This window comes from Tamandua tetradactyla, chromosome 18, assembly GCF_023851605.1.
Source record: "Tamandua tetradactyla isolate mTamTet1 chromosome 18, mTamTet1.pri, whole genome shotgun sequence".
Classification (NCBI taxonomy): domain Eukaryota; kingdom Metazoa; phylum Chordata; class Mammalia; order Pilosa; family Myrmecophagidae; genus Tamandua; species Tamandua tetradactyla.
The window spans coordinates 7,363,122-7,377,649 of NC_135344.1; the positions used below are offsets into that span (position 1 = coordinate 7,363,122).

Consider the following 14,528-nt stretch of genomic DNA (forward strand, 5'->3'; position numbering starts at 1 on the left):
AGGTTTTCTCTTCAGCCATTGCCATGTCTCCAAATGGCTTTTCAGAGTCAGGCCTATCAGGAAATTAACTCATCACGCCGTGACAGCTGCTAATTTTTTCCCCTTACATGTCAGATGGATCGCCCGCTGCAGCTAATAATGAATCACACCAATCCCTGATTAGAAGGTGCTTCCGAAACGTATAACTGCCAACTGAGCTAACTTTTCTCTTCATGTAAAATGATATCACCCTAGAGGAGGAGAAAACGAATTGTATTCTTCAACAAGATGGAGCAGGATGGAGCAGGAGGAGGTGGCTGAATGCAGCCACCCGCTCTCTTAAATGCTGGGTTAATCCTGAACAGAAAACAAGTGGAAACTTCCAGGCCGACTTGTAGTTTGCTAAGTGAACGACATTTCTCATTCCTTCTCTTCCTAGAATCAACTCTGCTTTGGAATTCCAAGCTGGCTCAATTCTTTCCTTATGCCATTTAAAAAAAATTTTTTACCATCACGAAAACAAAACGTTTGCGAGAATATAAAAGCTCAAACACTGTCCATCAGGTCACAGGTTTTCCTAGACACTTGGTGACTGGGCAGTAGCAGGCAAGCCTCGAACCTTTGGCAGAGGCGTGGCTTAAATGGGGCGGGGTCTAAATGGAGGCTTGGCAAGGAAGGACTGGAGGGGGTGTGGCTTGCAGGGAGGCGTGTCCACTAGGTAGGCATGGCTCCTAGGAGGAAGTCACTCCTCAGGGAGGTGTGGCCCACAGGGGGCGTGGCCTGTGGGGAGGCGTGGCTCGCGGGAGACTGTGTTCTGTAGGGAGGTGTGGCCTACAGGGGGCGTGGCCTGTAAGGGGAAGCGTGGCTCACAGGAGACTGGTCTGTAGGGAGGCGTGGCCGGCAGGGGAGGCAAGTCCGGCAGGCAGGGGAGGCGTGGCTCGCGGGAGACTGCGGTTTGTAGGGAGGCGTGGCCCCCAGGGGAGGCGTGGCCTGCAGGAGACTGGTAGGCCGGCAGGGACCTGGGCTCTTCTCCTGCGCTGGGAGGCGATTGGGCCATTCCCCACAGAGGCCCTTGTCCTGGGTCGTCTGGGCCTCTGGAGCCCACGTTTCTGCGGTGAGGCTCATGAACTTGAGAGTCGTGGTTCTTCAGAGCGGAGGAGGAGAGGCCCCCCTGCGCGGTGGCAGCCGTTTGGAGTGAGCCCCCCCCTTCCTGAGGCCGGCGGCATCGCAGGAGGTGGCACGGGGCCTTCCATGGCTCTGACCTCATCTGTGTGGGCTCCGCGTCGGGCCCTGTAAGGCCCCTCCATATATGGACGCACTGCGCTGCTGTCAGGGAAGCTGAGATCCAAACCATCTCGCCGCGCTGACAGGGAGCGGCTGCTGGTCTCCCCGGCCTGCCCAGCGTCCTTGAGGCTCAGTCATTTAATTGGCTGTCGCTTAATAACAGACTGAGGCTCCCTGGGTTACAGTCTCCAAGCAAATAGTTCATTTGCTTTGTGTTTTACTTCCCTCCAAAGTGCTGTGTATTCTCGGGCGAAAACCTCGTGAACCCCGAGGAAGGTTTTAGGCTAACCGGGTCCCCTGCACCCAGGCTAGGCTGCAGGGCGTGGCCCTGGCGCACAGCGCCGCGGTGCCCGGGGTCGCGGAGGCCCGGGCATGTGCCCCTCTGCGCCCCCGTCCACGGCGGTGGCCGGGAAACGGGGCCCGAGGACGGTCCCAGGGCAGGCGGCCTAGCCCATACTCCGCGGGACTTCTGAGCCTACGACGCCTTCTGTACAATTCTTTTTTCTTAATGCAAAGGTCTGCTCTTTTCATTGTGCATACAGTGTGATTGCTGGTTTGACACTGCAGGCTACACTGGTTTTATGAAGGATTAAATGCCACCTGAGACATATTTATCCTAAATAAATCACAAATGGTAAACTGCGGCGTGTCAGTGTCAACACCCTGTACTGCAGCAGAAAGGTTAGCCATACAGGCCTCACGCAGCCGGGAATTAGCATCCGAGCTGCAAGACCACAGGGCGACAGCGAGCGGGAGAAACGCTCAGGAAGAAATATTTTCACTGAAAAACATTCGCTTTTTTTTTTTTCTTTTTTAAACACGTATGAGCAGCTTGGAGAGGGCCATCATTTTGTAAAGGTCACCTTTCTCCTGCTAACAAACGGAGTTGATCCTGTCACTGTTTGCTGAAGACAGTGTTTAAGAAGAAGTGAATAGGCCTGCCATTTTTAAGAAATATGAGCAAGTCATACTCAGCTAATTATGGCTCTCGGTGTCAAACTTGTAATTTTACCTTCGTTTCCTTTTCGCGGGGGGCAGCTGTGGCAGGGGGTGCTGGAATGGACAGCCCTCCAGGAGTGGCAGGACGCGGGGGCCAGAGCAGCCGGCTCCATTCTCTGGGAGGCACCACTTCCTGTTATCTCTGGGAGATGTGTTAATTGGTACTTCTACTTAAACAAAGAAGGTTCCATTTTTCCTTCCTCTTCTCCCATGTCCATGCTTCGGGATGCATGGACACTGACCACCATGGGTTATGCTGCTGTCCTCAGCATCTGGGGGGCTCACAGCCCACACGTTCAGCAAGCAGTGCTGGGGGCCGAAGTGTGGGCCGGCATGGTGTTCCCCGAAAGCGGGCAGGGAAGGCCCAACCAGAAGAACCGCTTCGCTCACAGTACAGCTGCCCATTGGCTGGCTGCTTGAAATAAAATATCAGTATCTCATTTAATGGTATAATTTTATTTAAAAAAAAATCCAGAAACAGAACAAAAATAGCCTTTGCATATGGGGGAGGGGATTATTTGACAGTTTTGAAAAGGAAGAGCAATTGTATCAAGAAAAAATATTGGAACATAAACTTGGATTCAACAGTTGCAGTAAATCCACAACTAAACACAGATAATCCTCGTCAAAGTAATGGTTACAGGGTCATGTTTTTCTACTTGTTAATGTTTAATGTCAGATTTTTCATATTGACATAAATCACAAATAAATCCTGTAAAAATGATATGAACAGTTGTTATAAAAAGCAAAATTTGATATGAACAATATTTCCCAGAATGCATATTTCATATATAGACTTTATTGTATGAAATGAAGTCAAAGTGAGAAGCATCAGGTTGTCCTAACCAAGGTATATTTTAATTGAATATAAATGTCAAGGCTTCTTATTAACCGTAGACTTAAATAAAAATATTTCCTTTATGCAGAACACAACCAGAGCAATGGTGCATACATGAAATGCAGAAAGAGAGGAAGTTTTATACACAAAATGAACACACTTCCTTTGGTCTGGGGACACTTTGATCCTAAAATTGCAAAAAAAAGAATGAAAGTTAACTACTTCATGACAGTAATCATAGCTGAATTTTTAACCAAATATATAACAAAACGTTAAGCAGCTACATGCTTGACTGCAAGACAGACATGTCCCAAGCCACAAGATATATTTTTCTGACTTTTCCACCATCGGGGCACAATCTTTTGATAACTTTAACGGGAAAACATTCGTGGAAAAAAGCAACAGAAAGTGTGGGTTCTCACCAGGAAGGCTAGGCCGGGTCGGTCCAGGCCCTGTCCCTCGGCCTGGACCTGCAGAGGGCCTGGAGCTCTAGGCCTCGGGCTGTGCGTCCCTCTCAGGGGAGCTGTGGATGACGGCGGTGGCCGGGGCGGCCCCCTGCGTGTAGATGACCATGCTTGTCAGTGGCTCGGCTGTGCCTGGGCCCCGGGCATCCAGGGTGGCCCCTGCCTGCAGCGCCTCCTGGGCCTCGGCAGCCTCGAGCACGGCATGCGCAAACACGCCTGGTGTGTCCTGTGCCCCTGGGGGCAGCTCTGTCACAATGTAGTGCGTGGCGCCCTCAGGGAAGTGGCTGTGGGACCCCTGGACCATGGCCTGCACCAACTCTTCGGTGACGATGATCTGCGAGATCTCCCCGTCCGACGCCACCAGATCCACGCGCTCCCCCGGCACACGCAGGCCGTGTGCCCCTGCTTCCTGCATGAGGATCTGGGAGCCCTCCCTGGCCACCATGTGCACTGTGCCCTCCTCGTTGACAATGACCTGCGTGACACCCTCCTTGAGGAGCTGGTCAGCTGCAGCCGAGTCGCACACAGTGAACTGAAGCACGCCCTGCACCACCTTCTTGAAGGCCACCTGGGCTCTCTCCTGAGACGTAATGACAGCTGAGGGTCGGACCACCTGTGTCAGCACATCCAGGGGCCCTGTGTCTACTGGGCCCTCCTGGACATCTGGGAACAGCTGGGGTTCAGAGGCCTCAGGGCCGGTGGGCATGGGTGCTACCTCTTGCACTGGCAGCTGCAGCAGCACTTCAGGACTAAGCCTGCTTTTCTCATCCTGCCTGGTCCTGCTGCCCACCTCCCCTAACTCGGAGACTGCGCATAGCAATGCATCTAGTGCAGACGAGGAGTCGGGGGGAGGTGCTCCGGCCTCCGAGAGACCCAGCATCTCCTGTTTTGTCACTTGCTGTAACACAGCGCTGCCAGAGCCCATGGACTCATCGTCGTTCTCGTCCACCGAGCCACCTACCACGACCACCTGGGTGGCCCCGCCAGCCAACTGTTCTGGCAGGAGTGATCCTGGCCCCATGCTGCTGCCCGTGGTCGGGCCGCCCTGGCTGGTGGAGATGACCTGGCCGTCCTCGGTGATATGCACCACCCTTGCCACCTGGCCGGCCATGGCTAGCGTCTGCAGGGTGGCGGCTGCCGTCTCCTCCACGGAAGCATCGAGGGCAAATTCTCCATCGTAGCCCTGGATGATGATGACCTGCTGCACGTGCTCGGCAGGTGGGGCTGGTCTCCGGCCGGCTCGGGGGGACTTGTCTTTGGCTGGAAGCTCCTCTGCCAGGGCTGCTGCAGTGAAGGGGCTGTCTGTCTCCACAAAGGCAGCGCCTTGTCCCCTCAGCCGGCACTCGTAGGACTTGGAGACAATGCCTATGGAAGACAGTGACCAGTTAGACCCTAGGGCAATGACTTGTGGCCTCAAAAGTAGACAATCTCTGCAAAAGCTCTGTGACCTCAAAGGAAAGCCTGCTGTGGACCCCACTCAAGAGCACACTTGTGCTCATGCACGTGGCTCAGGGTGGCCGTTAAGTGGCCTAGAGGGACCAGCATGTCTACAGAGGAAATGTCTGTTATGGGCTTTTCCAGATTCCTGGTGTGACTGTCCAAACACAATTCTGAACAAGCACTGGTAGCTTTTCCAGTCCCCAGGGAGGGGCCCGGTCAACTCCTATCAATCACTAATATTCCATCATTGGTAGTTAAGTGAGCCTCAGTAAACAGCCAATAGCAGCATCTTCTAACCAAAGAAAATCTTTTGTTTTTTAATGTTCAAATAGTATATATATAGTATATCTATTCAACAAAAAAGTACAAAAGTCTTGTATATCAAATTTTATAGAAGTATATGCCTTCAATAAGAGGCCACGACGGTTTAATGCAGCAAGTACCCCCTGGGTGTCTGGTGAGCGTCGGACACAGCACTGTCCCAGAGCCAGGCAATGTTTTCAGTAACTCGAGAGGGTAAAATCTAGCTGAGAATTGTATTCTTTATTTTCATAAAATAGGAGTGGACTCTTTTAACAGTCCCTGTTTACTTTTTTAAATTCAAAATTTTCCATTTTCTAATTATTGCCTTCTTCCTCTCCTGAATATGAGAATGGATTATATTGAGTATTGTCACTGAATGGTGCTTTAAAGATATCTCAATGACAATCATGTTTTTGAAATATTCCTTTTTACTCTCTTTAATGTAGGTCAATTTTCTTTAAAGCAAACTTTATCCTTATACTCTCTGCCCTCTAAAAAGGATTAAGAATTGTTAGACATTATTTACTGCTAACATCCCATAAAAATAAGGAGCACGTCTAGATGTACAACCCTATGATGATACTATGAACCAGTGACTGTATACTCTGGATGACTTCTATGCTGTGTGGATATATCTCAATGAAACTGCATTAAAAAGAAAGTGAATTAGAGAAATGTATAGTCTATAAACTCATATTGCATAGACACATGCATGCTTCTACAATTATACTCCATAGAGCCAATATGAGCATCTGTAGCCACTGAACAGCATGTATATAAAAATAAATAACTAAATAAGGAGAAACAATTATTTTGCTTACCACTTTGGTGGTGGAAGAAAGTATTTTTCAGCACAGAGCTAATTTTAAAGTACCAATTTCTGACAAGGCATCCTCTCCAACTGGTTAAAATATCTCGTATAAGAGTCTGCAAGAGCTATTAATAAACACGTTTACCAAGAGAACATGTCCACTCATACCCTACAGGACAACAGCCCAAATTTGAAATCACATGTTGAGTTTCAGAAATGCAAACTTCTGGGCCCATTCCATATGTGTCAATAACAAGGTTTAGAAGTTCTGAATTTACTTGTTCAGTAATCAAAATTCAAATGAAATCATAGCAATTTATTCTCCTTAACTTGCAAAGCCAGCGGGGAGCCTTATACTTTGAAAGGGCAATAAGAGTTGAGCCAAGAAGATCTTTAGGAGGGCTCAGCAGTGTGGGCCTTGGGCCTGTGTTCTCTCAGCCTCCAAGGACCAAGAGTCCAGTGAGGAAGTAGAATATGTAAGTGATCCAATGTTTAAACAGAGATTAGGACCAGTGGACATTTATTCTGAATCTTAGGAAGATTACAACGTCTTAGGTCAAGAAGAGACCTGTAGGGTCCATCAGGACCAGCCCCTGCAAGGGGAACTTCCCATTTATGCATGTGAGTGTGCACTGTGACAAGCCACAGGCAGTGCTGGGCACAGGTGGTGTGTGAACCAGGCAGAAGTAAACCATCCTACCTTCAAGCTGATGAAACCTTCCAACAGGTGAGTCTACAATGACTGGGATTCAAGCTAAACAATTACCTAACTATAGGGTACCTCTATTTTCTGTTTTAACCCCTCCCCCCCATCCCCAAGCAGAGATGGAGAATAAGGTACTACTTATTAGTAGAATAAGGACTGCCTGCCCCTATGTACATGCACTCAGCAAGCACTGATTGAGCCTAACTGCATGGCTTGGTGCTAGACTTCAAGCTGGGGTATTCATACCTCTAGGGCACAAGAAGACTTTCCAAAGGTTGGGTGGGTACTTGGAGAGTTTTGAGGGACTTGATTTCCAGGTCCTCAGCTTCAGTGAATTTAAACTGATCTGCCTAAGGCAGAGGTCCCCTTTCCTTCCACCCTTCACCCCTCTCCTGCTTTACAAAAAAAAACAACAACAACACATCCTTCACCCACCTAAGACCCAGTGTCTTGTCCCAGGGAGAATGAAAGTTCAGATAATAAGCAGATTAAAGTTTACAGATCCCAGAAAGAAAAAGAGGAACCACTGCTCATGGGCTTCAACCTAATTCCAGGGTGGTTAGTTCCTGAATTTTAATTCCCCCTGTATTCTCTCTTCTGGGAGGAGTCAAGAGTTGGGCTCACTATGGGAACATAAGGGCCTGATAAGAGTGCCACCTTCCAGGTGTTCTTGATTTTTCATACTCCACGTGGAGCCTGAAAATTCACGTCAGGCATGCTGCTGACACCTGCCCAACTTGTCACCCACTAGAACCCGTAGATCTTTTTTCTACTGTATGTGCCAAGTTCTTTCTCCTGTACACTGCAATTTATCACCTACACCCTACTTTCCTACCTAGGACACAATCTTCTTGCCTTCGTTAAACTCTGAGTTTGATCCAGTGTGTAGATCAAGGCCATTTCAGTCTAATTCAGCATTTGAAAAAAAAGGAAATAAGGATCAGGATAAAAAAAAAGAAGTCAGCTATAAAACTATCCCCCTGCCCCATTAACTGCAGAAAAGGGCATAATGCCATTACATTAAAAGAAGGAGAAACTTCTTTAGTTGGGAAAGAAAGAAAACATCCCATTCTTAGGTAGACGCTGAAAGAAATGCTCCAAGTTTGAGTCTGAGCAATTCTGTTCTTTAATCTGCAATTGGATAGAAAATCTCCTGGGTGTAGAATTATGCTCTGAAATCTCTTGCAGCCCTGATAATTATGTTACTCTGAACTACTCAGTGGGTTTATTTGAATCTAGAGGTGGGTGAAGCCACTTTCAGACCATTAAAGCAAACTGCGTGGGTAAACACTGCCGTCACGAAGGGCTGCGACAATGCTCACCACCGCCGGCACCGCACCTCGGCGCAGCACAGCCCCAGCTGCTCCATCAGTTCATAAATGTGACTGCAGGTCCGTCTTTTGATTCAGCAATTTAATAACTTCGAGTGCTGTCAGAAAGGCCTTGAAAAATAGCACCCATAAAACGTAACAGCCTCAATCAGATTGAAAAAGATTCACCCACTGAAGATTCTTCCATTTCAACCATAATGAATTAATGTTGAGCTATGTAGACATTCAAGTGTCATTTACACTAATGTGAATCTCTGCTGTAACTTTAAATTTTAGCTGGACAATGACCAAGAATTCAATGGGCACATCAACTTCAATTTTTGAGTTCTTTCTTGTAAATATGAACGGTAGAGCTCACCAATACAAATGGCCAAAGGATAAGATATTTTGAAAACAGGAACTCTGAGTACAGGTCTTTAACTGCTTGATGTCTGTTAAAGCTCTAAAATTCAAAGTTTTGAATTAGAATAGCTCTAAAACACAAGTCTTTAAAATAGCATTGATCCCATATAATATTTCTATTACATTTTACATTATTCAGAGGTAACCTCACATTTCAGAACCATAATAGTAGTTAATCAAATAGTGTGTCTATACCCAGTCTTCCTTAGAATGCTGAGTGGCTTTGTGTGGGAGGTGCAGATGACGTTCAAATGCAGCTTGGTGCCAGGCGATGAAGTCCCAACTCACTGCTCATTTGCTTTCATGAGTACAAAGATATTATAATCCCTTCAAACAGCTAAAATGCATTGTAAGTTGACAACTCAGTTGAAATAAAAAGTTTTTTTTTGGGGGGGGAGTTGAGGATTTGTTTTCAGGGAAAAGATTTCTAATTACACTCCCTGTTCTAGAATATCATTATAAAGCTGTCACGTTTGTTATTTGTCCTTTTACAAGAGAACATCTCTGGAGTTGAAAACCACCAACTCTCTACTGGAGGAATGGAGGGGTTGTGTTGTAGAGAGGGGCACTCCCCAAAACCGTGTTAACGGCTCTGTTTTGTGGTCTGCTGTGCTTCTACAAATAGGGTTTAGTACCTGACTGCTTCCTTTTTGTGTGTATGTTATTCTTTCATTACTGTCATCATTTTTTCCCATGGAATAAATACCTTATGCTTTTGTTAAGCTTACATTTAATTAAAATGTACAGAATTTGTGCAGTAAACTCGAATGAAACAAATAAAACAAGGGCCCCCTCTCTTGAAGGCATACGTTGTGAATGAAAAATGTCATTACAGCCTAAAAAATTTTGCAGTAAACAGGGCCTACAGAGAGAAGTTTCCCCTGTAATGACATCCATAAAATACACAAATGGCACTTTTAGTACCATCCTGAATATGGCATTTTCTGTGCTCTACACACAATCTAAATGGTTTGATCACAGAGCATAATACTCCATTGGGTTTATAGAACAATCAATGTTCCATAAAATGATGTATTTATCCAATAGTGGGCTCAGCAGTTACTGGGGGATGACATTGTAGGACGCTGGCTGTGTGCTCTTCACACACACATGCTGGCTGTAAAACTTGCCTCACACTCCCGCAACAACTTCATCTCATCTGTGTCAAGTAATTCGCTGAAGCTTCAGCCTGGCTTAAAAAAAAACTTGTAATAAAAATTCATAGAATTTTCGGGAGAATGAAAGCTGATGACAATAGAAAGGTCACACTGAGTCTCCACTAAAGGGGTCAGAGGTTGTTAGCAGTTCTAAAACTGAAAGTAGATTTCATGCATCGTGAAGCAGATAAAGATGGCAGTAGGAAGGCCAGCCACCAGTGAGACGCCTCATGCCGTCGGAGAGCCTGGGCTGACCTTATCCGCAAACCACGTGGTTGCTACCGGCCAGCGTTTACTTTGAATTTTGAAGCTTTTTTCCTGAAATTATATCAATGTTTATAACCTGCTAGGTGAAATCTCAGGCACTGTTTGTATTTTATATTTGGTATTTTTGGTAGCACATTACACTTGAAAAAGCTGTGTTGTTCACTGTCACAATTAAAGCACCCTGAATTTGAGGTGGTTGGGGAAAAAAAGTACTTTCTATATAAAAACTTGGGGCACACATGACACGATTTTTAGTCACATACAATCTTTCTCAATTTCAATTTTAAGACAATTTTAACAAGAATGTTAAAAAATCATACTTAATGTCTATTAAAATGAAACAATATTAACAGACTATGTTAATAAATTAGAGCCATATTTTAATGTCACAAAAGCTTGTAAGTTTTTTAAGTGAAAGCAGGATAAATGACAAATTAAAATTCAATGAAATATAACCTTTTAGAAATTCCAAAGCAGGGAATAAATTATTCTTACAATAGCAGTCACCAATATAGTTTAGCCAGTCAAATCAGTATCAATAATTGCTCTATACTGATTCATTTTATAGACAATAATAATTACCTGATACTATTGCAAGATGCTCCATTATAGAGCTCCCTTCAAATCTGGTTTTGAAATACTGAATGCCTTCAGTGCTCATGTTGGCATATATTGTAGAGGACTCTGACTTCAGTGCAAAACTGTATGAACTTCAAGTTTAAAAACTCAAACCAGGCCTTCAGTGGCCTGTCCAGGATCCAGGAAAAGAGCATTAATCTGGTGTCAAACTGACAAAGTGGGTTTAGGTGACCTTAGTCTTATCTTCCAATAATCAAACAATTTTCCCTATCAATTTTTTTTAAGAGAGCAATTGTTGGTCAATGCCTCGTGTCTCATTATTTTCAAGGGCTAGAAAGTACATTATGGTCAGTGATATTAAAATTAACAACAAATTGAGAAATATTTAAGTTATGTGTGATACACCATTAAGAATCATTTTTGGTGTTTGATATATTTGTTAAATATGGTAGTTATAGTAGTGAGATTTATTTCTGAGCACAGTCTTGTTCTGGTTCTTACAAAACTGAAGCTCATATGAGTTGGCCTAGGGATTTGTCAAATATATTCCAACATAATAATTAAAAAGTATTTTGGCATCTATCTGCTTTAAGCCACATGAGGGTATATATTGAAAAATTTACAGTAAAAGTCACTGATCAGTTCTCAGTTTCGTGAAGGATGCTGTTTTATAAGATGAGATGTAGAAAATCATTTTTCTGCAAAAAAAAATAAATTGAAGACCACACGATTTCTGAGAAATCCTTTCACATAAATCTGTCTATATAGTTTCATAAGATACATATGTAAATTTTACTGAAGAAATACAACAAACAGAAAAAGAAATTCAGGTTTTAAAAAGTTAGGTATTTTTTTCTTTAAGTATCATTAGCAATATATTTAGTACTGGTAGCAATGAAAGAGAATCATATAAGATCTCTTAAAGGAATTCTAAAAATATTCAGGAAAAAAGCTAAGAACAAATTTCATAACAAGTTGGAAATCAGAATTTTCCAGGTTTCTAATGTTTCCCCAGAACAGTCTCTGTTGGCCTAAGTATTTCAATGGTCATGAAGAATGAAAAATAACAAAATACAATATTTTACCTTTAAAGTCACAAATGCTAGGGAATTTTGCGTTAAATGAGACCCTTAGGCAACTATGGAAATGATGCCTGCACATGTCCCTCGGCACTGAGAGGCCAGGGCCAGCTCACAGGCCTTCTGGGAGGGCTGAAGGAGAAGGCAGCCTTAATGCTGCCATAGGATGGAAAACGGTGTCACCATGCTTCACAGAGGGCAATGGAATGGCACTTTAGACAGTTCGACTGTAAAGTGCTCTGAGCTTGCCATTTGTCCAGGAGGAGCATTTCTTAACAACAGTGGCTGATTTTTGAGTAGAGGGCATACCCGTCCAAAATCCTGCTCTGAACACAGAAGGGGTGGGGTGGGTGGGAGTGGACTTCTGCAGGACACTCTGGGTCCCTTTTCAGGTGTCTGGAAGGAAGGGTCTTCAGGGGAAGCACCCAGCCCTCTGCAGCTTATGCCTCCAGCCACATCAGGATGAGCTGAGAACAGCTGGCATCGTGCAGTGTTCGCTCTCCAAACATTTGCATTTCTGGGTGGGGAGTGGGTAATGTAGGAAATTTCAGGCCTAGGTGGTGGGGAGGGCAAGTATGGAGAGAGCCTTCCTGGAGACCTTTAGATAAATAGCAGTGAGCTGGAACTAGGGTCAACATTCTTCCTGGAATTATGGAATCGAAAATCGAAAGCAGCCCAACAACCGTTTCCTCAGTGTCCTCTGGAAGTCTTACAAACTCCCAGTACAGATAACACTGTATGAGGAGGCTAGGCCAAGTTTTCAAAAGTTGAGTATGCTACACACACTTTCTAAGGTAAAATTAAGCAAACCAGTGGCCCAGCTAATGCTGGAGAGGGGCGCATACCCACACACTCCTCGACCAGGCAGATTTAAAAAGGCTAACGAGGTCGATGAAACGCCCTCTCTTATTTTTTTTCTGGGTAATCCTATAAAAAGATCACATTCACTTTTGTAGCCATGTTTGTATTTCCTTTATATTATAGTATCTTCAAATTTTTCCTGAGGAAATTGCAGGAAACAGACATTTGTCTTCATTGTAGACACTTTTGTATGTAAGGTAAAAAACAAACCTCTATTCAGTAACGGCACAGAGGCACCATTAAAATCAAATTTACAGTAAACAGAACCTGCAGCTGGGGCAGAACACTGACTGTTAGTATTTTAATTATCAGTGAAGCTTTTGGAGGCCTAACATCTGCTCAGAGCCAAATGACAGCAGCTGCTTGTGTGCACTTAAAACAATGCGAGTTTCTTCTCTAAATATGAAAATGAATCCTGCGTTCTGGGTTCACGGCTGCCATTTCCTAGTAAGTTGCTACCTCCAGAAGGGCGCCCTGAGCTTCTACGGGCACCGACCCAGTAAAGGCCGGACCTCTTCCCAAGGATGTGCTTCAAAGGAGCAGATGGACTGGAGTCTGCACACTGGTGACCCCAGAGACTGGCTCCATGGCCCCCCAGAGCTGCCCCAGCCCAGGCCCTGGGCAGTGCCACTCACCCACTTGGGTCTGACAAGTTGGAAACCAGAGCGAATCTGTCTGTCCTGGCCTCAGGTCTAACCTAAGGGGTTCTGGGCCACCCACGCTCTGTGCTGCTCCACGACCTTGTCCCCGGGCTCCCAAAGACAGGGTGAGGGGCATGTGGCCAAGGGCCAGAGCAAAAGCTGCCAGGCCCAGGTGGAAAAAGGGATTTTTGTTGTTGTTGTTATCAGGGAATACCTCAATCTTTATTTGAAATATTTTCCTGAATGTCTAAGTTAAAACCCAATTTTTAAATTGCAGAATATCTATGACTTGGGACCCAGAAAATAATATACTCCTGGGCTTATCAATCGAAAAACAAACTAGGAGGCTAGAATCCTTGTTTTGAAGTGAGAGGGATGAACAAAAGCAAACTTGCAAATTAAAATGGCGGTAGTGAGGCGACCAGCCTGTCAGTGGTCGTTCCATCCACACACCCTGCTGCTGGGGTTGTGTGTGTGGTTTTTATTTTGAGGGGCAAGTAGAGTTCAGAGGGGATTCTTAAAGAAGTACAATACAAAAACCTAAGCCACATATGCTCTCACCTGAGAGGGCTGCCCTCCAGCCTCGGGCCTCTGTACCTGTGCAGCTGGGGGTGGGCGCCCAGGGCCCAGAGGCAGGAGGCTTTTCACCTGCATCACTGAGTCAGGAGACAACATTTTTGTGCCACTTTGTCTCAGCAGCTATGAATGCCATATGTGCCGCCCTTCAGCAAATTTCTGGAATGTTCATTTTCAGATGGGGCAGCATGGCTGATGAGCTAATAAGATGATCTCGGGGTAGGCTAGGCAGTGTCACACTGGCAGGTGCATGGTGCTAACTGAGGGCAGGAACTTGGAAACTAACTTTATTACTGTTAGTTCACTAAAGAAATGAAAGCCTATTTTGCGTTTTTACTAACTGTTTCTAAAGAGTTAGACGGTACTCTCAGAAAGGTGCAGGAGATGCTGCACAGGTGTGAGCAATCCCCTAGCAATCTTCAGTGCGGCCTGGGGGGAGAGAAGTATAGAGGTGCATTGGGCAACTGAGAACAAATTGGAAATTTAAAGCACTGCATGTAACCAAAACCCAGGAACTCTCATAAGAAACAGAGTGATGTGAAACAAGGAATGCCCAGCGTTTGTGCAGGCATCCAACAGGTTACCCACTTGAAATATCAACAAAGTTAGGAAAGAAACACTTGGAATGTGTTTTAAGTAGGTCACTTCTGCTGGGATCTCCCCAAGCCACACAAAGTAGAGCCATGTGTCTGGCACTGCTGGAGGAAGCTTCAAGGGATACAAGAGAATCGATGAGCAGGCTCTCCACGCCCAGCCTGACATGAGCCAGCAACACCACCTTGGTTCGGAATTCCAAAGAGGCAAAACCAAC

General features: G+C 45.3%; 1 protein-coding gene across 8 annotated transcripts in view; it reads right to left on the bottom strand.

The window, feature by feature from the left end:
* Nucleotides 1-2,523: 2,523 nt before the first annotated feature.
* Nucleotides 2,524-14,528, bottom strand: part of ZNF407 (zinc finger protein 407) — a 530,790-nt gene continuing 518,785 nt past the window's right edge. For 7 of the 8 annotated variants that reach the window (XM_077135209.1, XM_077135213.1, XM_077135211.1 and 4 more), the window contains one exon: nucleotides 2,525-4,929. In XM_077135209.1, coding sequence (XP_076991324.1) covers nucleotides 3,590-4,929 — 1,340 coding nt within the window. In that variant the 3' untranslated portion in view covers nucleotides 2,525-3,589. Of the gene's footprint in view, nucleotides 4,930-14,528 lie in introns of all 8 variants that reach the window. The other variant, XM_077135216.1, reaches the window with a different exon arrangement.